At 41.7% G+C, this 27,198-nt stretch overlaps 2 protein-coding genes and 1 long non-coding RNA gene across 4 annotated transcripts in view; 1 reads left to right on the top strand and 2 right to left on the bottom strand.

The window, feature by feature from the left end:
• Window positions 1–2,773: 2,773 nt before the first annotated feature.
• On the bottom strand, window positions 2,774–8,650 carry LOC146520490 (uncharacterized). Its single transcript, XR_014873707.1, has 3 exons — window positions 5,477–8,650; window positions 5,286–5,372; window positions 2,774–5,109 (listed from the first exon to the last, which is right to left on the bottom strand). It is a non-coding gene; the product is annotated as an uncharacterized LOC146520490 (long non-coding RNA).
• A 4,623-nt stretch (window positions 8,651–13,273) lies between these two features.
• LOC146520489 (uncharacterized) lies at window positions 13,274–25,151 on the top strand. Of its 2 annotated transcripts, XM_085156955.1 has the most exons (5): window positions 13,274–16,278; window positions 16,398–18,117; window positions 20,018–20,128; window positions 20,453–20,629; window positions 24,130–25,151. In XM_085156955.1, exons 3-5 carry the CDS (start codon window positions 20,026–20,028, stop codon window positions 24,450–24,452), a joined length of 603 nt encoding a protein of 200 aa, XP_085013081.1. In that variant the 5' UTR covers window positions 13,274–16,278; window positions 16,398–18,117; window positions 20,018–20,025; the 3' UTR covers window positions 24,453–25,151. The 2 variants fall into 2 exon arrangements, with proteins under 2 accessions (XP_085013081.1, XP_085013079.1); XM_085156953.1 differs by lacking the exons at window positions 13,274–16,278; window positions 16,398–18,117 and having other exon boundaries at window positions 18,124–20,128.
• Window positions 24,753–27,198, bottom strand: part of gucy2ca (guanylate cyclase 2Ca) — a 22,335-nt gene continuing 19,889 nt past the window's right edge. The window contains exons 25-27 of the mRNA XM_085156952.1: window positions 27,022–27,116; window positions 26,804–26,880; window positions 24,753–25,654 (exon numbers count right to left, since the gene is read on the bottom strand). Coding sequence (XP_085013078.1) covers window positions 25,453–25,654; window positions 26,804–26,880; window positions 27,022–27,116 — 374 coding nt within the window. The 3' untranslated portion in view covers window positions 24,753–25,452. The remainder of the gene's footprint in view (window positions 25,655–26,803; window positions 26,881–27,021; window positions 27,117–27,198) is intronic.

The raw sequence follows: 27,198 nt of genomic DNA, 5'->3' as shown, positions 1-27,198 counted from the left end.
GGACGACGTGTTGGTCTTCGGAGGAACCAAACAAGAGCACGACGACAACCTGAGGGCCATGCTGCAGCGCAGCAGGGAGAGAGGTGTAAAACTGAACCCTGACAAGTGCATCATCTGCGTCAAAGAGGTCAGTTACTTCGGTCACACATTGTCACACGAAGGACTGAAACCAGATCCACAAAAAGTAAAAGCAATCCAAGACATGGTGCCCCCACAGAACAGGGCAGAACTGGAAACAGTGCTGGGGATGGTTAATTATTTAGCAAGATTTGCCCCACACCTGTCAGAGATAAACGCACCGCTCCGCCAGCTGTTGAAGCAGGACAGTGAGTTTGTATGGGACAAGAACCATGACAGATCCTTTCAACAAATGAAGGAGCTGATCACTAGAGAACCAGGCCCAGTTCTCTCCTTCTTCAACCCCAAGAAAGCGCTACAACTCCAGGTCGACGCATCCAAGAGTGGCCTCGGTGCTGTGATGCTGCAGGACGGCAAGCTAGTCGCCTACGCATCCAAGTCACTTAACAGCACTGAGCAGAACTATGCCCAAATAGAAAAAGAGCTATATGCTGTTCTCTTTGGCTGCAAGCGGTTCCACGAGTACATGTACGGTCGACACGTGACCATTGAATCGGACCACAAGCCACTCGAGTCCATACTCAAAAAACCACTAGCATCAGCACCACCACGGCTACAGAGGATGATACTACAGCTGCAAAAATACAACATCGGCATCATCCACAAGCCAGGGAAAGACATCCCGGTAGCTGACACGCTCTCCCGGAAATCCATAGAGTTCCACGATAAATCACTATGTGACGGGATGGATGCGCAGATCCACTCAGTCCTCAGCAACATGCCTGTCAGTGATCAGAGACTCTCAGAGATAAGAAAGGAAACAGTCCAGGATCCTCAGCTCAACACTCTGAGAAGGACCACATTGAGTGGATGGCCGGATAAAAGGTCTCAATGTCCGCCTGACATCCAGGAGTTTTGGAACCACAGGGATGAGATCTCACTGATAGACGGGATCATGTTTAAAGGAGAGAAAATGATCATCCCAAAAAGGCTCAGAAAGGACATGATAGATCGGATTCATTCCAGCCATATGGGCATAGAAAAGAGTAAAAACAGAGCCAGAGACCTTCTGTTTTGGCCAGGTATGGGAAAGCAGATTGAGGAGGCAGTCGGAGCCTGCAGCACATGCCAGGAGAGACAAGCTGCTAACCCCAAGGAACCCCTGTTGTCACATGCAATACCAGAACGACCGTGGCAGGTCATAGCCACCGATCTGTTCACTTGGAACTCGGAAGACTACATCATCATCGTAGATTACTACAGTAGATTCTTTGAGTTGGAAAGACTGCACAGCTGCACTGCAGAAGCAGTGATCCACAAACTAAAGTCAGCCATGGCTAGGCATGGTATTCCAGAGTCAGTGATTAGTGATAACGGCCCGTGCTATGCTTCAAGTAAGTTCCAACAGTTCGCAAAGTCATGGAGTTTCACCCACACCACTACTAGCCCCCATTACCCACAGAGCAACGGCCTAGCCGAAAAAACGGTCCAGACAGCAAAAAAACTACTGGACAAGGCCAAAGCTGAACATAAGGATCCCTACTTGAGCCTATTAGAATACCGGAACACCCCTGTGGACAACTTAAAGTCGCCTGCACAACTACTCATGAGCCGGAGCCTCCGCTCCATCCTCCCTGCAACACCAAAACAGCTGGAACCACAAGTAGTTTGCCAGCAAACTGTGCGTGAGAGGAGAGAAGTCTGCCAGCAGCGCCAGCAGACTTATTTCAACAGAGCAGCCCGACCTCTGCCTCAACTATATCCTGGCACACCGGTCCGGTTCCAGCAACAAGATGGTTCCTGGAAACCAGCTGTGATCACAAGTTGTGCCGACACGTCCAGAAGCTACAACATAACCACAGATACAGGACAAGTTTATCGGCGTAACCGCCGACACCTCCGCGAAGGCAGAAACAGCGTAGGAGGTGAGGAGTTCAGTCAACCAACAGTCAACAGCAATGATAGCTCCGTGGTTTCTCAGCCCCCGCCTGTGGAGCCTCCTGATAAAGACATCACAACACCCGGATACACGACTCGATATGGGCGTGTTACTAAACCAAGACAGGTCTTGGACCTGTAATATTGTAAAGGGTGCAGGCGGATCGCTGCCCTAGAAAAAAAAAAGGGGCTGTTCACATGTTTGTTGTTCCAATGATGTCACTGAATGCATCTGTTTATTATGGTGATGTAGCCAGTATTGAGTTGAATGTTATGTTGTTAATGGATGTTGCTCAGGATGTTATTCCCGTAATTTCAGTTGCCTTAGAAATTTTACAAGCCTGAGTTGAGTTTTTTTTTTAAGAAGGGAGATGTAACATGTTGACCTATGTTTGTATCAGCCACTAGAGGGCACTGTGTTCCGCAATGTGTGTAATTCACTGGCGAGCAAGAAGCTCCAAGAAAAAATCGAGAATAGGAAATAAAGTGGAATCGGAGCAGAGATCGGTGTGTGCGTGCATTTAATAAAAAGCTCGGTATACAGTCAAAGTTAATACACTGTTCACCCCTGCAATGATTCAATCATCCTTCCCCAAAAATAATACTAGTTCACTAGTCTATGTATCACTTCTTAACCTACTAAGCTAACTGGACAAGATGATGGTAACAGAAATGCTTAAAATGCTATTTGGTCTTCATGAGCTTCATTGCATGTGTGTTTGTGTTAGTAGGATTAATGCATTTTCTGTTTGTGTAATTTTTGTGTACCTCTCCTTTTGCGGTGCTCCAGACACTTTTCAATTCTCCACGCAAGGCAGTCGTTTTTCTTCCCAGTTTCCTAAACCCAAATTTCATTCCCACACTACAGCCTTCCTCCATGTTGTCCCCTTCTCCTTTGACTGTGGTCTCATCTCATCTCTCCCCCTTGCAGCAGTCCAGTGAGAGTCAGTTGTCTTTCAGCTTTGTCCTGTGTCTTCCACTGTCTCATTTTGCCATTTTTGCGCCGAAAGTGGCAAATGTCCAACTCAAGCAGTCTTTTCAAAAGTCCATTCACACAGTGAAGTTGCAGCTCCTTGGAAATGCACATCCATCCATCCAGTCATGATGATGCCATTTTTCTCCTTGCTGTCGCTGTCTTGCACAGCTGTTGCTGCTGGACCTTTTCTTCACTGCTCAGGATGCTGCTGTGAGCTCTCGAGATCCATCTCGTTGTTCTGAAACTGCATTTCTTGTCTTCAGGGAGAGATTCTTGGAGCTTGTTTTCTCAGGGTGACAAACACATGGAAGTTAAGCTGTAAAACAATTCAGCCAAAACTTGGCTTGAGTGTTTCTAATGATGTTAACCTATAATTTTCTTCCGACTGCTGCACGTGGAAAATTGATCCAGGTCTGCTCTTCACCTGCAAGTGACACACTGAGACATTTTGATCATTCTTCTCATTGCTTAAAACAACACGTCTCCCCTCTCTGGTTCTGAATTCCCCTTTCTTAAAAACCCAGAGAGATTGTTGTTGTTCTACATTGAGAAACACCAAACCCTCTTCCTATTTTGCTTATTTTTTATCAACAATTCTGCTAAAAAAAAAAAAATTTCGTGTGTGTCCACCCTAGGGGAGCTGGTGGCCTGCAGTACCACCCTCTCCCACTAGTTGGAAACAACTTTTACACACATTTCTACACTCCTCTCTTTTTTTTTTCTTGTTTTTGTTCCCCATTTTCAACATTTTGAAACCCCATTTCTCACTGTTTTTACACACACATCAACTTTTCCCACACAACCAGTCTCTGCAATCTTACACGCTACACATTTACTCAATTCTTACCATACAGTCACGTATTGAGTTTTGTCTCTGGCCGCCTGGTGGAACGTCTGCCGATCTACTGGATCTAGATCCCATTTTACTACACGAGGCGTCCCCCGCGAGGTCCTTGCCTTCTACGGACCAAGGAACGAACACCGCCACTCCGTGCACCATAGTACACAGAAATGTATTCCGACAGTGTACCCGAACCGCCGTTCCTGTGGCGTACTTGGACCGAACACAGGTCTGGGCCGGCTTCTCCCCAACAACGTGCGCGAGCCACTGTCCTTGTGATGAGCCGTACCCAACACAAGCCTGGGGGCTCAAACCACCAGGTTTTCCTCCCGGAGACTCGAACTCCGGGGTCGGCCAGCGTTTCCCCCCTCGGCCAGACAAAAAACTCCTCATAACTGTATACAAAGTTAGCTACAACTCACCCATCTGCAGAAGTCCCCTCAAAATCGATGATCTCGGTGGTGACTGAAACACACGGCTCCGTGACTCCTCCATTTCCTTTGCTTCAACAGCTGGTAGGACAAAGGTACCTTTTCCCTCAGGGGTGATCAGCCCGTCCACGGAACCGTTGTTCAGCGACCACACGGACCACCCTGCTCACAGCGCCATTTTGTTGTGGAAGTTTTCCACTTAAATAAAGCCTGCAGACGAGCGGTGAGCGGTAGCTAACATTCTTTAATCCATGCACACAACATACAAACAAGCTTGTGGAGCCCCCATGGCCGCGAGACAGACGGTCAGCAGAGTTCTCACTGAGCCTAGCATGGCTCTCAGTTAAATACCTTCTCCAGGAACAAAGGCAGTACACAGCTGTTTCACACCTTAAGGTTCACACTCCCTTGCTACTTCCCAGAGTCCTCAAGAGACAAAAGACTGGTCGTCTGGAGTTCCTGTTTCCCCCCAACATCCTTGCTACACCCCCTACCATTTGTCTTACAGTATGAGTGTCAGACATGTTAATACAATAAATAATGTCATTAATATCTAGGTGAAAGAAATTCCTATACAAGACCCAGGACACGCTGCAGAGATTATATCTCTCAGCTGGCCTGGAAACACCTTTGTGGAGGTGGCTGGGGAGAGGGAGGTCTGGACTTCTCTGCTTAGGCTGCTGCCCTTGTAAACTGGTCCCGGATAAGCGGAAGAAGATAGATGGATGGATGGATGGATGTTTTCAGTTTACCTCTCTATTGTTGCTTTAGCGGTGGCTTCTGGAGAAAGTCTCTCTTGGATCAGAATACCAACTTTTGTCTCTGTTATCAATCTGACCATTAATCTGCATTCAAAGAACAAATTAGGGCTTTACTCGTGTTGCCAGCTCACATGAAAGGCATTTTAAGGGCTTTTATTGTGAAGCAAACACAAACTTCACCAACTATACCGATTATTGACCAACTTTTTCTTTCTCTGAGCTTTGCTACAGTATTAAAGCGCCCTTTAGAGCACTCTCACCTTAAGCATAACCAGGTAGTCGTCATAACGCGGTATCTTGAGGATGTTTGACAAAGCTGTAACTCCTGCTTTGAAATCTGGAGAAACCTGGAAAAAAAACACATTGTGGTTTTAACTCTGATCCTGTGAAGATTTAAAGAGGGAAAGACGAAAGCCAGAACGGAGGAAGCTCAAGTCAGAGTTTTACTTACTCTTGAGGTTAACCAGAGGGTCCACGGCTTTATCGCTGTTACTGGAAGCTGCCAGGGGCTGCCAGTTTTTGTACTTCTCCACTGATGAACAGACTGACTTGCACTACATCAACGGGGGAGCTCACACTAACGAGTACAGGGGTAACAATTTGTTCTTCTCATTCTGCAATAAAAGGTGACATATGAGCTGACACTTAGCAAACAGTATTCCTTTTGTAATGTCTCCATCTCCTGGTCATCATTGGAATTTCAACTAGTGACACAGATTAAAGAGACTATGTTGATTATGTTGCTCATGAGACTAAAGTCATCTCACTTTGGTAATGTAAATATAATATGGCCAATATTATAGTTATTATATTAATCATTATTAGTTATTACAGCAGTGAACTTGAACTCTGTGTCAAATACTGAGCTTCAGTAAAGATTCAAGTTGCAGTTATTTATATTTGCTATCACCTTAAATCTTCATTCAAAGACAAGTATCTCTGACAGTTTATATACAGGTGTATCATATATAAGAGACAAATGTTGTTCGCTTAATACAGTGGTTCCCAAACTTTTTTTGCTGGGCCCCCCTTGTTTTACAAGAAAAATGTTCACGCCCCCCCTCGCGCGCGCGCACGCACGAACACATCCTCCAACCACACACGCCCATATTTTGCTCCATTGCGGTTTATTTCACACCTCAAACATTTAGTAAACAATTAAGCAAATACAAGTAATCTGCAATAAATTACAGGTAGTAAGAAAATAAACTACTAAGTCTTTTATGCTACGTCCACACCTACACGGGTATTTTTGAAAACGCAGCTGTTTCGTCCACACGTAAACGGCGTTTCGAATCACAGAGAACAGAGATTTTTTAAAACTCCTTTTTTGCGTTTACGTGTGGACGAAGAATACAGAGTTCGTCACGCAATGTCAAAGGTATGTGCCTTTTTTCACGTCACGCTGTGTGCACGTTATTGTTTACATGTGATGAATTGCAGAATGGCAGATAGAGACGAAATACTGTTAATCTGACTATCTGCAGGTTTTACACGCTTACATATACACGCAGTTACTGTCCCTCCATTTAGAAAGGCAGAGGCCTCATGGTGTAATTATTTTACATGTAGTTGTTTTTTTTTTTCTGTGTAATAATATTCAACATTGCTATCAATACATTTTTCAAAAAATCCCTCTGCAAAATGGGTTCAAAAACATAAACAACTGTTGGATGCTGTTTGTCCGTGATTTGAACCGGGGAACAAATCGTGGCAGGATCAGCCTGATATTATTTGTATCCCGCTGTAACTTTACTGTATAAAGAGCTAACATCTCCAAAATGTCAGGATTAGTTAGTCATTACAAGAAGTGTTTGTGAACTACAAATCAAGAATGTGGGATACTGTTTGTCCGTGATTTAAACAGCCCAGCGCTGCTCCCAACAAAGGGAAAACCAATTCTGCAGGGGAGACCTACCTCGGCACTTGTGCAGGTGAAACCAAAGGGAAGATATGCTTCACCATAGAATGAAGTTGGTTTGGAAACATATTCAGCTATGCTTCATCTCCTGCTTTGCGTTCGTGTGGGCGCCCGTGCTAGCAGTGTCCAAGCGTTGTTGTTTTGTTTTTTTTCCCCTTTTCATGCCGCGCCCCCCCTGCAATGGCTCTGCGCCCCCCCCCCTAGGGGGCGGGCCCCACACTTTGGGAACGTCTGGCTTAATATGTTGGCATTACTAAATTTGGCTCAGTGCTTACATATATATGTGTAAAAAAAATGTACGAGCTGTGAAAACTGTTTCTGATAGAATGAAGAGTAGACTGATATATTAAATATTCCTTTATTGGGTGAGAAAATCAGACCATGTCATAACTGCTTTAAGTCATACAGAATAGATATCAGAGCCTTAAACAGGCTGACTTCTGCTAAATGGGTCAAACTGGGCAGAAAGTATCCAAACACATAACATCCTTATAGAATATGATGTAAAACTATAGATCAACTTACCTCAGAATATATAAAGCATATAAACAATTACAGCAATATGATGCAACAAACACAGCAGTGCTACTAATCCAAAATACTCAAAGCTTCATAGAACTGAAACAAACATTTATTTTTAGCTCCATTCTGCTGCTGATACATACTTTAGGTTTCTGAATATTAAACTTGTTGCTGCCTTTCATAGTGTGTAACTTGAAGGCCCTGAGTACTTTCTCCCACACTGAAAACACTGGAATGATAAAATTATTTGAACATCACCTAATAAGACTGATTCAGGACAGACAATTAGTTATTCTAAACTTCCCTAGCAGTCCTTCACAAACAGGGAACAGTCTGTCTATTCTCTCCATCTGTCAGCTGCTGCTGGCTCTTCCTCCTCCTCTTCCTCACACACATTCCTCACAGATGATGTGCAGCAGTGGGTCCCTCAGTCTGTCCTCACTCTGGGCACTTGCAGTTGTCACACATGGAAATCAAATGTGTGATGAGCTGCAGGGTTCAAACACAAGTGTAACTTGTAAATACATGTTCATACTTTTATTCCACAATCAGAGAGAAAGAAACAGAGAGAGAGTGCAGGACAGACACACAGGTGACAGTCTCAGGTGTACACACTGCTACAAAACAGCACAAGAGAAGGAGGATTTAGTGTTTGTGTTATTACGAAACAAGAAGAGTTCCCAGATGGTACAGTGGACACATGTGTGACTCCTGTGATTAAAGCATCTTTCTTTCAGCTTAAGGAGTGAACTGTCAGCTCGTTCAAACACACGTTAAAGTCCGTTTGGCTCGACACCACCGAACAGAGGCAGCAATATAACATAGCTAACATTAACAGTGTAGTGGATCCTGCTTGTGCCGTGATATTCAGGACTGCAAACCGAGCAGCATCACTGACTTTCAGCCTGTTGTGTTTGTGGATATATGACTGACTTTCATTATCCACAAAATCATCACATTCTCTGTAAGATTAAGGTCGACTATTGAACGGCGTATATTTTAAAGGCTTTAAAACCAAGTAAACGCTGAAAGTACAAACATTGCTAATGTCACATAACTTTGCCAACAAGTGGCCAACAGTAATGTTTTAATGTTCTTCATTATTAAACATTCGCACATAAATAAGTGACATAATATTCAGTATTTACTTTTAACAGTTTACTCTCCGGCCGCTCCGCCTCTACCGTCTGTGGCAAAATTATCCACGCGGACTGCCGCGCTATGAATTGTGGGATATGTTGGGCCACGAAGTCTACACCACCACACCCTTAAAATTCAGGGAAATGAAGGACGCATTTGAGGGCTGCATTTCCAGCAACCTTTAAATTGGGACAGCCTTCGGCGCGCCGCTGTGACATAATCGGCCTTAATATGCAGCCTTTAAGGCTGCAGACCCTGAATTGGGATACAGCCAAGGATACAGCCTAGATGTGAGGCACATAACCGTGTTTATGTGAACCCCCTCTGCAAATCTGTAAATCCAGGTTAACCCTCAGGATATCTCACTAAACCTCTGCTCTGTAGCACAGCTCTCTGCACGTACTGCATTCAATCCAGCTTTATTGATATAAACATATATTAGGGCAGTGGTTCCCAAACTTTGTTTTGCTGGGCCCCCTTTGTTCTACAAGAAAAATGTTCGCGTCCCCCCCCCCCCCTCCCCGGCGCGCGCTCACACACGCACACGCACAAACACATCCTCCAACCACACACACCCATATTTTGCTCCATTGCGGTTTATTTCACACCTCAAACATTTAGTAAACAATTAAGCAAATACAAGTAATCTGCAATAAATTTCAGGTAGTGAGAAAATAAACTACTAACTCTTTTACGCTGCGTCCACACCTACACGGGTATTTTTGAATATATACACACGCAGTTACTGTCCCACCATTTAGAAAGGCACAGGCGTCACGGTGTAATTATCTTACGTGTAGTTGTTTTTTTTCCTGTATAATAATAATCATTATTGCTATCCATACATTTTTCAAAAAATGCCCCTCTGTGTAAAATGGGTTTAAAGAACTAACATCTCCAAAATGTCAGGAGTAGTTAGTCATTATGAGATGTGTTTGTGAACTAAAAATCAAGAATGTGGGATACTGTTTGTCCGTGATTTGAACAGCCCAGCGCTGCTCCTGACGAAGGGAAAGCCAATTCTGCAGGGGAGACCTACCTCGGCACTTGTGCAGGTGAAACCAAAGGGAAGATATGCTTCACCATATTTTCTAGTCTTTGGCTTAGAATGAAGTTGGTTTGGAAACATATTCAGCGATGCTTCATCTCCTGCTTTGCATTTGTGTAGGCGCCCCGTGCTACCAGTGTCCAAGCGTTGTTGTCCGCCCCCCCTGCAATGGCTCTGCGCCACCCCCCACCCCCTATTGGGCAGGGGGTGGGGGAAAACAGTATTATTAAAGTTTATCATGACTGGGTCGAGTGTCCTCTTTTTTTGGAAATCAAAATAAGGTCATCCTACGTGTGTTTATTTCGTGTAAACTGCACATTTCTAATTTATTAATGCACAGATAAACTACTTCATCTAAACACTAATCAAAACTAGCTAAAATTATTAAAAGTGTCGAACATAAGCAGCTTGTACATTGCTGTTTTCGTAAAGATACCTTTGTCTCACACGGAACATACATGTTCTACATTATTAATCTGGCAGCTCTCAGTCTCCATACAGACAGGACACGTTGCAGCGTAATTGCAGACAGGTGCGTGGGCCTGAGCTCCGCCCAGGCAGAATGACGAGTGGAAGAAAGCAGCAACACGATAAACATATGTAGCCTTGCGGAGCCGGCCGGGCAGACACCGAGACCATGACAGAGTGCAAAAATTTTATACTTGACAACACAAAAGGAAAAAAAAAAAAAAAAAAACACACAACAAAAATCAGAATGTGTTTGTGATTTGGATTTTTATTTAAAGGTGAAACCTTTTTTCTTTTCTTTTTTTGCTAGATTAGACATTTTGATTAATTTCATTGAAGTATACTTTTTTTGTTGTTGTTTTACTTTGATGCTATAATAGATGTATTTAAAATTCAGTAATATTTAATACTATATTGCATCATGGCAAAACAACAGTCTCCTCAAGCTGCTTTATACTGTAAGGTGAAAACACTACAGTAAAAGCCAGAAAACCCCAACAATCCAATGATCCCCTTTGAGCAAGCACTGGGCGACAGTGGGGAGGAAAAACTCCCTTTAGGAAGAAACCTCCAGCAGAACCAGGCTCAAGAAGGGGCGGCCATCTGCTGCGACCGGTTGGGGGGGGGGTGGGCAATCTCAGTCCAAGAGGGCCGGTGTCCCTGCAGGTTTTAGATGTGTCCTCGAACCAACACAGCTGATTTAAATGGCTAAATTAGCTCCTCAACATGTCCTGAAGTTCTCCAGAGGCCTGGTAACGAACTAATCATGTGATTCAGGTGTGTTGACCCAAGGTGAGATCTAAAATCTGCAGGGACACCGGCCCTCGTGGACTGAGATTGCCCACCCATGATATAGGGAGACAAGATGAAGTATACTTCTAATGGCCTATTACAGGGGTGGCCAACTCCAGGCCTTGAGAGCCGCTGTCCTGCAGGTTTTAGATGCGTCCTTGATCCAACACAGCTGATTTACATGACTAAATGATCAGTTCATTACCAGGCCTCTGGTAATGAACTGATCATTTGATTCAGGTGTGTTGATCCAGGATGTTATCTAAAGCCTGCAGGACACTGGCTCTCGAGGCCTGGAGTTGGCCACCCCTGGCCTGTTAGATTATTTTTGATGAAATTATTAAATGCGTCAATACCCGTTTGTTAAAAATTAACTGCTAAAAATTCAATCAACTGGTGCTAATCCACCATCAGAATTGAGGAAAGGTGGTGTTGATGGAGACTCTACAGGGAGATACACTGGGGAAGCCATACCTGCACTTCTGCCAGAGTGTTTTGGACGTACCTGAATAAATGTAGATTTCCCTGGAAGTGGACGAGGATCAATCTGAGACGGAGTCGGAGTCTCCTCATAACATCTCCCCATCGTGCTTCTATGGATCAATGATGCGAGCTTTTGTCCTTTCTGTTTTTCTAATTTAAGCTCGACTTCAAGGTCTTTCACTCTAGATTTTAGATGACCTATCTCTTTTTCTTCATTGCCAGCCTTTTGGATAATCTGGTTCACTGGTCCAATGAGCTCCTGTCTTTGTTTGAATAAAAGCGTATTCGGAAGACTTTACCATATCCTTGTACTTCCTTTCAAATGATTTCAGCTCCCGTGTTTTATCTAGTAAAGCTGCATCTCGAGCCTTGCATCTGGTACGTAGACAGTTCAGCTGTTTTTCAAGAACCTCCTTCGTTGTTCCAATAAAGGGGATGCCTTCCACACCGTCTACGTATTTCTTTTTCAAGTTGAGGAACATATCCCTAAATTCCACCTTTTCTTTTTCTCTGAAGTGAACTGCACGTGGAAATGCCTTTTCAAAGGACAAAACGCACTTGTACAATTCCTCTTGGAAGTGGCGCTCTTTCTTCTCCAGACAATTCACTTTGGTTATAAATTTGTCCCGTTGCTTTACTGTGGAGCGCAGTTTTACTTCGAGCGCCACCTTTTCAGCCAGTGCCTGCTTGTGTTCCGTTATTAGTTTATCTCCGTCCACTGCTGTCTTTGTGTGTTTTTCCTTCTCTGTGCTTAGGTCCCTTTTTAGGTCTTCATTTTTGTTTTTCAAAGAATCAACTTCATCTTCGACCATAGCCTTCATTTTCTTTTCCAAGGCCAGAGCCCTAATATTTCTCTGACATTTGCAGTTCATCTCCATATTCTGGGCCTTTTGGTCGTCTATTACTTTGCCCATTCGATCGTTCTCGTCTGTTAACGCTTTCACATTTTTATCCATTAATTCATTGTCGTCCCGTAACTTTCTATTTTGTTTCCGAAGACCCTTAATCCAAAACTGCGAGGATTTACGTTCCTGCTCGCGTTCTTTAACTGCATTGACGGTCACACCTGTACAAATTTTTACTCTGTCCTCAAACTGTTCTATTTGGTTATCACACATTTCAATGACCTTTACTAACTTTGTTTCTGCAGCATTAGCTTTGTCTTCGAGTTTTTTAGTCTTTTCATCGTAAAGTTGCTGCATCTTATTTTTTTCCTCTTGGTGGCGTTTTAGTAAAAATTCAACAATTTGTTTGTTGTGAAATTCCTGACGTGCCACCATTTCTTTTTCTGCTTTGAGCAGTTCTTGCAGGGCTTTGACTTCTTCCTCATTCTTTTGTTTAAGTTCAGCCAGAGTATTCTCCATCTCTGCGCGGAACTTTATGTGAGCTTCATGGTCACCTTTTATCGAGTTTAACCTCTCTGAGATATTTGTCCTTTCTTCCAAGACCAAACCCAGCATCTCATTATTCTGCCAAAGTTCATTTTTTTCTTTTGTTAGATCCTCGATCTGTTTCTTATGGACTGTATGCTGTTTTTTGAAGTATTCAAGCTCTGTTTTAAGCTTTTCAACTTGATCAATCATTGGATGCAGTCTTTGGTCGAACAATCTGGCATATGTTTCTTTTTCTTTTTCACTTTTGTTAACCATTGTTTTAGAGAAATTAACATCTCTGTCTTTCTTAGGTTTTGAGCTCATTTCTGCTTTTTATGTGCTGTATCACTCCAACAAAACGATAGCTTAATCAATTCAGTTTGACACGTTCGTGGTCTATTTAAGGACTTTTGAACATCAACGGATGAAAGGACTGTCACTATGACACCTCCACGTTCTGTGATGTAATGTCAATTAAACGTCACCACGTTCTGTGACGTAATCGCTTTCTTGCGTTGTTTTTTTTTTAAAAACAACACATTCGAACAACGACGGTCTCCGCACACAGAAAATCTGCGTTGTGCACAAAACAAATCTAACCTGAATTGAAATTAAAATAAATACGTTAATAATTTATTCTGTTTTGCAGTGTGAGTCAGTAGTGACCGGTGACTGGCTGCTCCAGCCAGTGATGCACAACTATTTAACGTCGTTGACAGGCTATGACAGCGTCCTTATGTGCCGACACCGGTGTTTTAGCTAGCAAAGCGGCGTGGCTGATGTTGCGTGAAACCAGAGGTGGGTAGTAACGAGTTACATTTACAAGATCTGAAAACTGCTGTTCACAAACGCTGTCCATCTAATCTGACTGAGCTCGAGCTGCAAAGAAGAATGGGCAAAGATTTCAGTCTCTAGATGTGCAAAGCTGGTAGAGACATACCCTAAAAGACTGGCATCTGTAATTGCAGCAAAAGGTGGTTCTACAAAGTATTGACTCAGTGGGCTGAATAATTACGCACACCCCACTTTGCAGTTATTTATTTGTAAAAAATGTTTGGAATCATGTATGATTTTCGTTCCACTTCTCACGTGTACACCACTTTGTGTTGGTCTTTTAGTAGAATTCCAATAAAAGTGACTCATGCTTGTGGCTGTAATGTGACAAAATATGGAAAAGTTCAAGGGGACCGAATACTTTTGCAAGCCACTGTATATAAAATAGCCAGTATGAAAAGATGCTGAAAGGATGATCCTCTCGTTTTTCTTTCATTTGTGACAGAAGTAGCTTATGATCTGCTTCTATTAAAAAACATTTTTGCTTAGTTTTACAGAAAATTACACAAAAAACAAGTTATGGGAATATATTGTGCAAGATGTTTGAACCAATATAAAAGCCCAGATAAATATCCTACTTGACTCCATGTTTTTTGTGAGGTGTAGTCTTTATGTAAATCTTTAAAATAAAAAAAGATATGTCAGGAGACTTGATGATATTTATGTATTTTAATAAGCAAGAATTTGGAGTTATAAATACCCGTCTGACCTCTGCTGTGTCTTTTTTCCCTGCAGGGAAGGATCATTGAATGCACCCACTGTGGATGTAGAGGATGTTCTGGCTAACCCTTACTTGTATTTTTGGACTTATGATTTTTCTGTCAGAACCTTGAAGCAACATTATCTTTTTGGAGTCGCCTTCATGTAAAATAATCTGTCATTTTCCCATCCATCACCTTGAGTTGCCATTATAGGGGAGAAAAACAGTGGAAAAATGATAATACACCAAGAGGGGCCGTGTTGAGTATATTAATTTTCTGTTGCGTTGTTTTTTTTGTTTTTGTCTTTTTTAAATATCTCGCTAAAGCTTGCAGCTCCAAAAGAACCAACTTAAGACCGGTTGTTTCTGGGTCAGGTCATTCCAGCAAAACAGCCACTGTGGAGGTCATTTCTAATGTGCTTGTTTCATTTAAAGCGCGGTGTTTAAATTTGCTTAGGATTCATCACTGTTATAGTGCAGTTTTAAATAAAGTGTTTCAGATTGTCTTGCTGTCTTGTTTTGCTTTTTTGTTGTTGTTGTTGTTGGGGGGGGTGGAGTTGTGTGTTTTGTTTTGTTTTTCAATCAAATAGAATCTAGACTTTAACAGTCTTCATCTGAAGAAGAGTATATTTTAAGTCAATAGCTTGCTGAGGACAAGTTCTGATTCTGTTTGTCGTGTTAAAATAAATCCCCGAAAGGCCTAAGGTCTCAAAGATTCGTGTGTAATCATAAAAATGAGATTTGGATAATTGAGGATGGGTACTTTGCATTTGCATGTTCTAAGTATAAAATATTGATGTAATATTTTGTATGTGTTTCATCGCTACAATGACGCAAAGCTCCACAATCATGTAGCTTTAAAGGTTATGGAAGTAAAGATTAAATGCAAATTAAATCAAGACCTAAGTTTATCAGTGAACTTTTAATAATTCAAAATGCCAGGCTGTGTCTCGACTTCAGATTAATAATCTATAGCAAACATATTATGATTATATATATATACACCCGCATACACATCAAAAACAATAACTGTGATCCAATAATGAAGTCACTATTAGGGTGTCATATAGTGGGCACACTATAGTGGAAATATAGCTCATGTAACATATGACACAATCTTACACACACAATCTTTTTCATATTATCAGAGGTCCCTCAGGTACGGAGATCATTTATGTATAAAAAAATATTTACTCCAACAGTGACACAGAAATTACAGAAAAAAACTGCTGAGAATTCAGGATCAGAATTCAGGATCACAAGTAGCTCATAAAATTAATCATTTTTAAATGTCACAGCTTTCTTACTTACTTTTCTTTTTTAAATGCAATTTTAAACTGAATTACAAATGCAAAACTTGCAATACCAGATAAGGCCCACCAGGGGGAGGTGTACCTTTGTCCATATTTCTTTATGGACAACAATTTGTCCATTAAAATGAGGTAAGTAAGTTAATGTTTTATATAATAGTGGTGCCACATTTTACTTGCTTTATTCATTTTGATGTTTGAAAACGGGGTTAAAATAAGTGTATTTGTAGATTTGATCGAATGTATTTGTCTGTTTGACTCCTGGCTTATTAAAAGAGCCAAGTTAATGTTCCTGTATTCTTACAGCCCACTTAAAAATAAATAAATAAATCCAGTTGTAGTCCTACCTTTTCACGAAGGAGCTCTTGCACAAGGAAAGACCTAATTTTGAGATTTAGGCATAATTTTCCTATACACAGACATAAACAGATACACTGGTAGCACAATACAGGAAGAAATGCAAGATTCCAACAGAAGCCTACAGTACTGTGCAGAAATCTTGAGCCACCCCACATTTATTTTTATTTAGAATAACTTTATTATCCACAATTTATTATTAATGGACAATTTTCTTTGATTCACCAAAGGGTGAAACCCTGATCTGTTGCCGTAAAGACCTGCAAAGAGAGAGGCCTTCACCAGGAGGCTGCTATGACACTAAGGTATTCCCAGAGCGCCACAATAGCCTTTTCATCAGTAGCAGTCATGCAGGTTTCATGAATTCAGATGCTTTTAAGCTCTACCCAGCTTTCTTCTTGTTGGCGTCTTTTTCCTTGTGCAGGTGACAGATTTCCTCTTGGCTGGGGATTTCCGTGCGGAGGCGGTGAACGGGCCGACAACACAGGACGGACTCCCGCCGTTCTTTTGGGACAAATTCAGCAGCATTAGCCACCAGGGCCTGCCACAGTATTACAACTTCACCTTTATCAAGATGCAGCCCATTCTTTTCGATCCATAAGCATCAGTGTGTGACTGTGTGCGCGCGACAGAGATTCTTTCAGGGTAATGAAGGTCCATCAGTACAACCCAGTGAGTTTCTGGGAGGCGGGTTTTATCTGTCCTTTCAATGTCCATCCAGCAGATGATTTTTTTTCTGCATGTTTGCTATTGCATCCATGAGCAGATCTGCTTTCTTCTCAGCTGTCACTTATTTTATATATAGAATTTCATTCAGCACTGGTAAACACAGATTTCCGATCTATTTCTAAACACATTTTTTCTCTCAGGGTGTCCTGTGTGCAGCCATTGGTGCCTTCGACGCTCACAGTAGCTTTATGATATGATAAAATGCCAAATCACAAAATCAGCAGATGTGTCACCTTAATGTAAAATCTTTATTTTTGATGCTTGAATGTCTTCATATATGCAAACACTATTGCTGCAGGAGTAGAGGAAACAATCAGTGCAATGCCGTACTCAGGAGCTGATCATCTCTTATGATCTGATTTTTGTTTGCTGCTTTTTTATTGTGCTGTGCAAAATTAAAAACCTCTTTTTGTATTTTTGTGTTTCTTTCTTTGCATGTCTACGATATGCCTTTTATTCCATTTTTGTTTTACACTTAAATTCTCACAGTCTGGACTTTCAGCTACTCGGGTTTAGATTTTTTTCTGGTGCGGGGTCATTTGACGTGTGAGATTTTAAAACATATGTTTGAGTGATTAAGTTTAAACTTTACTCAGATTTCAGTTAGTTTTCCTCACAATCTAAACTCAGTTCTATTAAATCTACATCAAATTAAGTGAGCTCAAGTTTAGGCTTTAAATCAGATCCCCACAAAAAGAAATCAAACCAGGACATTAGGATTGGAATCTCGTCGAGCTCTGCGGTGAACTTCTCTAAATGGATGTGGCTCTAAACCTCCATCAGTCACTTATCACCAGATTTAGCATTAGAGTTCTTAAGCCTTTGATCTTTTGTCACCAAAGTCAAATCTAGGCTACGTCCACACGTACACGGGTATTTTGAAAACGGAGATTTTTCGTTTTCGTTTTAAAAAATAATCCCGTCCACATGTAAAGGCAGAAATGAAGGAAAACGCTGCTAGGAACATGCCAAAGCAACAGTTGGCGCTATATTCCTAACCGTGCAGAAATGTTGGCCAATCAGAAGTCTAGAAGCCTCGGTGGGAAAAAGTAAACAAAGCTGGGGTGTAGAAGCAGAACCAAGTAGTATGTGCGAAGGGACAGTAACTGTGTGTGTATATGTAAGTATTTAAACACTGCAGAGAGTACAATTAACAATAATAGTATTGTAGAAATTCATTTCACCGAAACAATAACGTGGCGCACAGTGTGAGTCAAAAAATGCGCACACCTTTGATGCTGCGTTTTTCTGTCCACACATAAATGCAAAAACGGAGTTTTTAAAAATCTCCGTTTTCAGTGACCAAAAACCCGTTTATGTGTGGACGAAAGGTGCAAACGCATAGAAAAATCTGCGTTTTCAAAAATACCCGGGTACGTGTGGACATAGCCCTAGTGATCAAGTGGATTGTTCATGTGAGTTTAACGCTTTCATAAATATTTAATGGAAAAGTAACAAAGTAAGACAATTTAACATGTCTTCTTCTGTAGCTGTTGTCTGAAAAAAATTTTTTTGGTATTTGCCCATAAACGTATGTCAATTTAATGAAGCAGAAAAATGTTTATAATTTTATACGTACTTGTAATTGGCTGTAAAGTCTTATTTTACATCATACATATGACAGCTGGGACAGGCTCCAGCTGCCCTCCGACCCTGAAAAGGATAAGCGGACGCGGATGGATGGATGGATGGTCTTATTTTACATTGTTGGAATTGCAGCTACTAGTACACACATTGGAAAACTGATCAGTTACATTCGTTGGTCACCAAGACCGACTATCAATCAAAATGCATTTCACTTTGATCTGCCAACAAAATAAAGAGATTTCCACGTCCTTTATTGGCTGACAGAAACATTTAATGTTTAAATGTATCCAGATTACAGTTTCAGAGCTCTGATGTGCACTCTTCAAATTAGAAACAAACATCAACAAAATCTGCAGCATTAATCTCTTGTCTTGTGTGCAAAGATATTGCATTTAACTGTTGTGTTTAGTTTTATATTCTTTATACATTTAATCGTCATCATTTGTGAGTTGCACTCATAGGAGCCGCCTTTTTTCTGCGGAAGAAGAGTCATATGACCCGAGAAAGGCTCCTTTTTTTGTATGTTTGTTTGTTTATGTCTGTGAAGGTTCTCAGTCATCCAGGTCATCGTAGTCAAAGGAGCTTGCAAAGAAAAGCGTCTGGACTTCTTTAAGTTACTTGAAGACGTTTCACCTCTCATCCGAGAGGCTTCTTCAGTTCTAAGGTCAAATGGTGGAGAGTCCCAGATATAACCCTGGTGGGAGTGTCCCCCCACAGAGGGACAAAAGGACCCCCTGATGATCCTCTAATCGCCTGAGCCAAGGTGTGGAACTGGGTGTGGGTCCCAATCAGCCAGAGTTTCGGGTGAGTTCATTGTGAAACCTGGCCCCACCTTATCATGCGAATTCCTGAGGTCAGATGGCCCAGGGTGTGAGTGGGCCTTAAGGCGTCTGGGAAGGGATCTCAAAACTGGATTATAGATGGCAGAGAGTTGGTGTCGTATCATTGCTATCGTAGCGAGCGCAATTTGAATTTGAAAGTTGTGGATCCACTTTTAGATGGTGCCTGTTTTTATGTGTTTTTGTTTCTTCCTGACCACAGTGGGGTTACAGAAAGTATCTTTACTTGAGCTCACTGTGGTTTCTTTGCTTTAACTGGCTGTCCAGTGTGCTGAACCGCATCACTGGGTGCTGAAATTTACCCGGTGATGCGCTTTGAGCATTTTAGCGGTTTGTTTTTTCTTATAGTGCATTATTTCTTACATGTCACTGCATCTCAGTATAAAACAGAGTTCTTATTCAGTGATATGTGTCTTTGCTCAAGGCTTGAGGACCAGCAGCATATAAGGTCAAATATCTGCATAATTCTTGGCAGCTCTGTGCAAAGGGGTCTGAAATCTGACTCCATGCATTCATTGCAAACAATATTTCCAGTGGTTGGGGGGAAAAAGACTGATAAAGCCGTCATGTTGAGATGTCTGCAGTGAAGAGTCTGTTTAATATAAACCTGCAAGCTTGAAAGTCAGGAACTCTTTGTTTTTGAAATAGAAACGTGGTCTCTCTCTCTCTGTCACGCTGTCCCCAGGAGACACATGTAGTGATTCACTCTTTCCTATTAAACGGAGGAACTGAAACGTCTGTTGGGCCTTCTGCATTCATTTCACAAATCCTCCCGTCATAGCCCTCCTCTGTGGCTCGCCGCTCTGTGTTTTTGTGTGTTTGTGTGTGTGCAACAAACACAGCATTAGACAAAGGCAACAGTCCACTTTACTTCTCGTTACTCACGTAGCACCAGGAATGGATAAGAAGTCTTGTCCTGAGGGAGAAAAGTTTGACAACTTAGTCCACATGTGTGTGCCCAGCAAGTCACTAATGAGATCTAACCCCGATCCACCAAAAGGTGAGTTTCACTGAATTCTAATCATTTTTTTCTGCCTCTTGGACACAAGTTTGTTCTCTCAGCGTCCTGCCTCTGTCTTGGAGCTTGTCTCAGTTGTGGATTCAGCATGTCTTTACAACTTTATCATGTAGACTTGAATTTTACCTGACTATCTAATACATCACAGTTATCGTCTTCTTTTTTCTTGTACAGCCGCTTATAAAATGAATGAGCGAGTCAGACTTGAGTTCATCCTTTTTCTTTCTGAAACTTTTCTTACATGTCAGAATGCAAACTGTTTAACTGTTGAGGTAGTCAGCGTGTGGCTGTCCTCCTCCCTCACAGAGCCGCCCCTGACTGTCGTGAACCAGCTCAAAGCCATAAACACCACTGTCAAGCCCACCTCGATGGCGGTGCTGAGTCCAACTCTGTGGATTTCTGTGGTCGTGGTGGGGTCCATCTTGGCTTTGACTCTTTGGTTTATCATATACAAGCGACAGACCAGACGCAGCAGCACCTCCGGTAAGGACAACAAGCTTTTGATGGTTTGTGTCACTTAGAGTGTTACGGTTTATAAGTTTGCCTAACAAGTGAAAGATCCCTGGTTCGATCACAGGAGGAGACACAAATCCCTTTGGGGTAGTGTCAGGAAGGGCATTCGCTGTAAAAATCTACCAAAATCAAACACGCAGACCTCCCCGCTGTGACCACCGCTTGTGAAAAAGGAGGAAGCTGAAAGCGGCTTTTATAGTTGTTTAAATTCCGCTCATTAGACTAAATAGCAAAATATACATCAGATGCTTTAATACATCTAGTGATCTAGTGAAGTTATAAGAGGTCTTTTCCTAAGATACATATTTTACGAGACAACATGGTTTTTGAAGCTGTGGAGAGAAGTCGGTTTACTTAAAAAGAGGAGATCTGAAACGCAGAGCTGACAGTCGGGTGGAGGAAACAGGGCTGCAGAAGGGCAGGTGATGAACTGTGACGTTCAGCACAGTAGAAACTCCACAGTTTCTGTTCTCTTCTTCTCACTTGTCCCAAGGGTCAGTCCCGCTCCCTTACCATCTATTCTGGTTTCAGCACACATCCGCTGGTTGGGCAAGAAAACGTAGGCACCCCACACACAACATTGAAAACACATAAACAGACTCTTCCATGCAGAGTTTGTACAGGGCTGTGGAAAAGTATTTGGCCCCTTCCTTATTTTTTGTGTGTTTTTGCTTGGTTATATTTATATGTTTCAGGTCAACTAACAGATTTTAACATTATTAAATACAAAATTATGTTTTGAAATGATTATTTCCCTTCTTAAGGGGAAAAAGTTATCCAAACCATATGTGAAAAATGTGAAAAAAGTAATTGTTTGCTCAAAAAATTAAATAGAACCGGTATGACAAAGTGAAGTAGGCTGAAAGATCTCAAACCAGCACAGCATGCCACCATCTAAAAAAACTCTGAGAGACAAAGTCATCGATATCTATTTGTCTCGAAAATGGTTACAGATTCTATTCAATTTTATTTATCCAGCGCCAAATCACAACAAAAGTTGCCTCAAGGAGCTTTATATTGTAAAGTAGACCCAACAATAATAGACGCAGAGAAAACCCCAACAATCATATGACCCCCTATGAGCAAGCACTTTGGTGACAGTGGGAAGGAAAAACTCCCTTTTAACAGGAAGAAACCTCCAGCAGAACCAGACTCAGGGAGGGGCGGGGCCATCTACCATGACCAATTGGGGAGAGAGAAGGAAGACAGAATAAAAGACATGCTGTGGAAGAGAGCCACAGATTAATAACAAGTATGATTCAATGCAGAGAGGTCTATCAACACAACAAAGCAATTTTGAAAACTTTGGAACTCTGCTGAACCCCGGTGAGAACCATTACCCACAAATAGAGAAAACGGTGAACCTTCCCAGTGCAGTGGTGAACCTTCCCAGGATTGGCTGGCCCACCAAAATTACTCCAAGAGCGCATCCATCACTCATCCAAGAGGTCACAAAATAACCCAGAACAGCATCTAAAGAACTGCAGGCCTCACTTTCCTTAGTTAGGGGAAGTTCATGATTCAACAATAAGAAAGATACTGGGCAAAAAATGGCATCCATGGAATAATTCCAAGATGAAAACCACGGCTGACCAAAAAGAACAAAAGGACTCGTCTCATATTTGCCAAAAAACTTCTTGATGATCCCCAAAACTTCTGGGAAAATATTCTGTGGACTGATGAGACAAAAAATGATTTTTTTTTAAAGATTTGAGTCCCGTTATGCCTGGCATTAACTAACTCAGGAGTTCATAAAGACAACATCATAACAACAGTCAATTATGGTGTTCGTAGTGTGACAGTCTGGGGCTGTTTGCTGCTTCAGGACATGGATAACTTGCTGTAATCAATGGAACCATGGAATCTGCTGTATAGCAGTAAATACTGAAGGACAATGTCCGACCATCAGCTCATGGCCTGAAGCTCAAGTGCACTTGGGTCATACAGCAGGACAATCATCTGAAACACACCAGCAAGTCCCCTCAGAATGACTCCAGAAAGCCTAAAATAAATGTTTTGGAGTGGCCTTTGGAGTGGCTCAAAGTCTGAGCTTAAATCCAATTGAGATCTTTTGGCATTCATGCCTGAAAACCCTCCAGTGTGTCTGAATTAAAACAAGTCTGCAAAGAAGAGTGGGCCAAAATTCCTCCACAGTGATGGGAAAGACTCATTGGCAGTTATCACAAACGCTTCATTGCAGTTGTTGCTGCCAAAGGCGGCACAGCCTGTTATTAGGTTTCGGGGAAATGACTTTTTCATACAGGGCCATGCATGTTTGGATAGATTTTTTCCCTTGATAAATGAATCCACTATAATAACAGCATTTTGTATTTACTCAGGTTTTCTTCGTCAAATACTAAAATGTGTTTGATAATCCGAAATACGCAGCTGTGACAAACATGCAAAAAAACTAAGAAATCAGAAAGGGGTGCAATTACTTTCTCACAGCACTGCATAGCCCGAGGCTGAACATTTGAATGCTACAGATTTACTTTGTGAAAACACAAAACCTGTGAAACTAAAACTGACAGTCTGACAGCCAACAGCAGCTGCTTTTAAAGGCCTGAATCAGACACACGAGTTTTTGTGTTTCGTAAATACACCAACATGACTGTGGCCATTTTTTTTTTCAATCTCCTGGAATGCAGCTCTTATTCAGCCTTAACTTAATTTTTTTTTAAAGAAAAGGAAAAACAAAGAAAGGGCTGAGGAGAAGCTCAAGTCACTTGGGCATCCTTTGCGTCAGTGAATAATCTGTCGACTCACACCTCTTACCACAGGAAACATGGAATGTAAAAACATTACTAGCTTAGCTGCTTTTTGTTCTGCACACAATGCAGTGCAGTAGTTCAAACATTATAGTTGCACGCCTACATTTTTCCCAATCTTTACTTTGATAACAGCTCGTACTGAGCTTTTTTTTTTTTTTTAAAGTCACAGTAAAGTTTTCTCTAAGAGATGAAAAATTAGGAATTTAGCAAATAGGATGTAAATTAAAAATCATATATGCAAATGAATATTTAATTTTCTTAAATTGTCAGGCGGTTCACTGAACAATCAACTAAAAAAAAATAGAATTTTGTGGCAATTTTTTTTAATGGTACAGCCTTTAAAGGGGCAATATATTCATCCCAGGCCCGCAGTTCTGCCTGTGAGAAGTCCCGCCCACTTTCTGTGCAAACCTTCTGTTTTTGAGGGGCAACCAGTCAGAAGAAATCCTCTTTTTCATACAGAGGATTTATATACTCATCAATCTCATGACCTCGTTAACTGTTTTGATAGACATTCGTGTAATTATTTGAAAGCATGTTATGAACCTTTAATTTAAAGAAAAACATGATTAGCTTTAATATGTAAAAAAGCACCTTATTGATCAATTGAGGAAATAAGGGGGGTATAATGTTGCGAATGGCTGCGGAGTCTTTCAGCGTGAACGTTCAGTGACAGTTTTTCTGTTGTTTGTGTCACAGAGGATGGCATGCCAAGACAGGAACTTCTTCAGAAAGCGCAGCCACCTGCCAAACTGCTCCCTCTGCCCTCAGAAAGAAACGGTCAAGCTGAGATATTTCAGAGAGCGGCAGAGGCCCCATCACCCTGCTCTCACGTGCACTCTGGGAGCCAAACAGGCTCAGAGTGGGAGAATGGCTTCACAGCTTGCAGGGACCTCATGATGCGTGGTGGAGCAGAGGTGGGCGGAGACTCGCCTGCATGCAGCACAATGGCGGAGCACAGGATCCCACTTCCTGCCACAGAGCTGGGTGGCACTGCTTTAGTTACAACTAAAACCATGTAAGGCTGCGGGTGTGTGGTCCTACTCTTTAAGCACGCTGTGGGGAAACACATTTGTTTGCTCACTAACATTGTGGCCACACCTCTCCCTTTTGTGGGCACAAAGCAAGTTCATTAAACCTTAGAGTGAAGACTTGGCTTCAGGTTGGGGTACAGCTTTCATGAGTACTGGTCGAAGGTCGAAGTAATATTCTCTAAAGAGATGAAAACACAACTGTGTTCTTAAAAACGTATATTCACTGCATTTATACTGCACGTTGTACTCAGTATACTGAGATTTCTGTGTTTCTACCATGTTTTTATGGGTTTTTAAAAAATAAGATTACGATTTTCTACAGCTGTTTTTATTCCTCTGCACTGCTTGTGTGAAAGAAATAGTGTAGCAGGTGACTGTATAGTTTGTTGTTTTTGCCGTTGTACAGGAAAAGTACAGGAACTGCTTTAATTCTTGTGTCGTATTTCAAACATGTTTTAATAAAACAAACTAAAAATCAACACAAATATTTCTGATGCTGTGAAAACGGAAAGGTAGCATCATTACAGTGCAAAATAGTCTTGATGTACTGTTTGGATAGAGTTCCACTGTCTTTGAAGCAGAAAAAGATATTTACACGATAAATATATATTTTCTTTATCACGTGTTGCTCAATCAGTGAGCTTCCTGCAGGCAACATTGAAACATAAACAGAAGGATGTCTCAAAGTAAAGAAGAGTGCACTGGGTATCCTCGTCCACGTTATCTGGATCGCTTATGGAGAAACATTTGTATATAAATATGCCACTCTTTGTACCACAACAGTAACTACTTAACATCTTTAAAGGATCAGTAAGGCGAGTTGATCTCAAGGCGTTAGGCTGTTGGGGATGAAGAGAAGTGCTGCTGCTCCGGCGTCGTCTCTCCAACCGATGAACGAACAAAGCTGTCCAAAGAAACCCAGCAGTCCTGAATCTAACTTGACAAACTTGTACAAAGTCTACATCTTGTGCTGAAAGCTCTTCTATGATCACAGGTAGGTGCTCGGGTTCTCAGTGACAGCTAGGTGGAAGTACTCTGGCAGGCTGTCGCTCTGCGCGCTGCTGTTGGTCTCCCTCCGGCGGATTTTGGTGGACAGGGTCTTCCTCTTTTTGAAGCTGTCCCCTCCACGCTTCTCCAGACTTAACACGATCATCTCTGCCAGATCCTTCTGAAGCGACTGGAAGTTCTCCCTGAGACAGTAACATTAGATTGTGTAATGATGTAAAACTAAAATTAGGTATCACACTGATTCTGAAAGAAATGTGGAACGGTAAAATATAAATTGAAAAACAAATGCTAGAAAGCCTACAATATATTTTATCTAATATTCAATCTGTCTAAAAGAAAACTACATTAAAAGGGGGAAACTTAAAATATTGCTCTTTATGAACTCTGTGTGCATAACATCAGACAAGCTTTGAACCATCCCTTAGAGCCATAGGTTTTTTGGATTGTGCCACAATTATGTAATTTTGTCAGATCAAATATTTTAAATGTGACTGAAGTGCAGACTTGCAGCTTTAATACAAGGGGTTTAACAAAAACTATTGCATTACAGAGGCTCAAAAGTCATTGGACAGCTGACTGACAAGCTAGTTATTTCACTACCTACGAAGCAGATGAATGATGACAAATGTTTTCAACAATTTGGAGCCTTCTTTGTGATATTTTTTCTTTCATAATATGAAAAATGCTTTCAGTGAGTGCCAGGTCTGAACTTCAGGCTGACCAGTTTGACTCTTTTACTGTAACATGTCCACAGGGTAGTCTGGAGTCTCGCTAAAACAAGCAAGGCTGGAAAAGCAGTTATCTGAGTGGCAGCATGTCACCAACATCTGCATAATCCTCATGTAGTAACTTTTAAAAAAATTTACAGTTAATTAGTCTATTAATTAACAAATGAAGCACTTTAAAGTAGGTGGTAATCTAATAATATAACGAACATACATTATTTATTAAATCATAATACTGTTTATGTATTGTAATGGACTTGTTCTTATATAGCGCTTTTCTACTCTGTCTGAGCACTCAAAGCGCTTTATACAACTACTTCATTCACCCAATCACACAAGCACTTTTTTCTGACCTAAGTGCTAAGTAATCTACCATTCATACACATTCACACTCCGATGGATGCATCGGAGAGCAACGCGGGGTTAGTATCTTGCCCAAGGATATTTGGCATGCAGACTGGAGATCGAACCACCGACCTTCTGGTTAGTGGCTGACCTGCTCTGCCACCTGAGCTACAGCCACCCACGTTGTGTTCAGGGTATACCACAGTCCAGAGTTCTTCAACAGTTTGTGTAAAAATTCTTTATTGATAGGACTTTACTCACGCGCTCGGTGGCGTCGGCAGGTTGTAACTTCCCCCGGTCACGCCTGTTAACCAGTATGTCATCATTTTTCCTTTACCCTGTGGGTGAGGTGTAGACGCAGACAAACACAAATACTCACACACACTCGTGACCTCAGTTTGTGTGGTATGGCATTTAAAGTAAATATCTACATGTGATCTTTTTAAGTAAGTTAAAAAGCCCAACACCACCCAGCTCACCTTCAGATACGTCTCTCCTCGTTTTTCATACTCAAACTTGCAGTCCGTCCTCTGCAGGATGTTGATGGTAGACTGGCTGACATGAATTCTCAGAGCTGGAAAGATGACGTGAAAAGCAGCCATCGGACTCTGTGCTTGCATCTGCCCTCCCTTTGTGCCAATTCAAGCTAAGCGCCT

This window comes from Neolamprologus multifasciatus, chromosome 4 (genome assembly GCF_963576455.1).
Source record: "Neolamprologus multifasciatus chromosome 4, fNeoMul1.2, whole genome shotgun sequence".
NCBI lineage: Eukaryota > Metazoa > Chordata > Actinopteri > Cichliformes > Cichlidae > Neolamprologus > Neolamprologus multifasciatus.
Note: the sequence above shows the minus strand (reverse complement) of the source record. Positions and strands in the feature narration are given on the sequence as shown.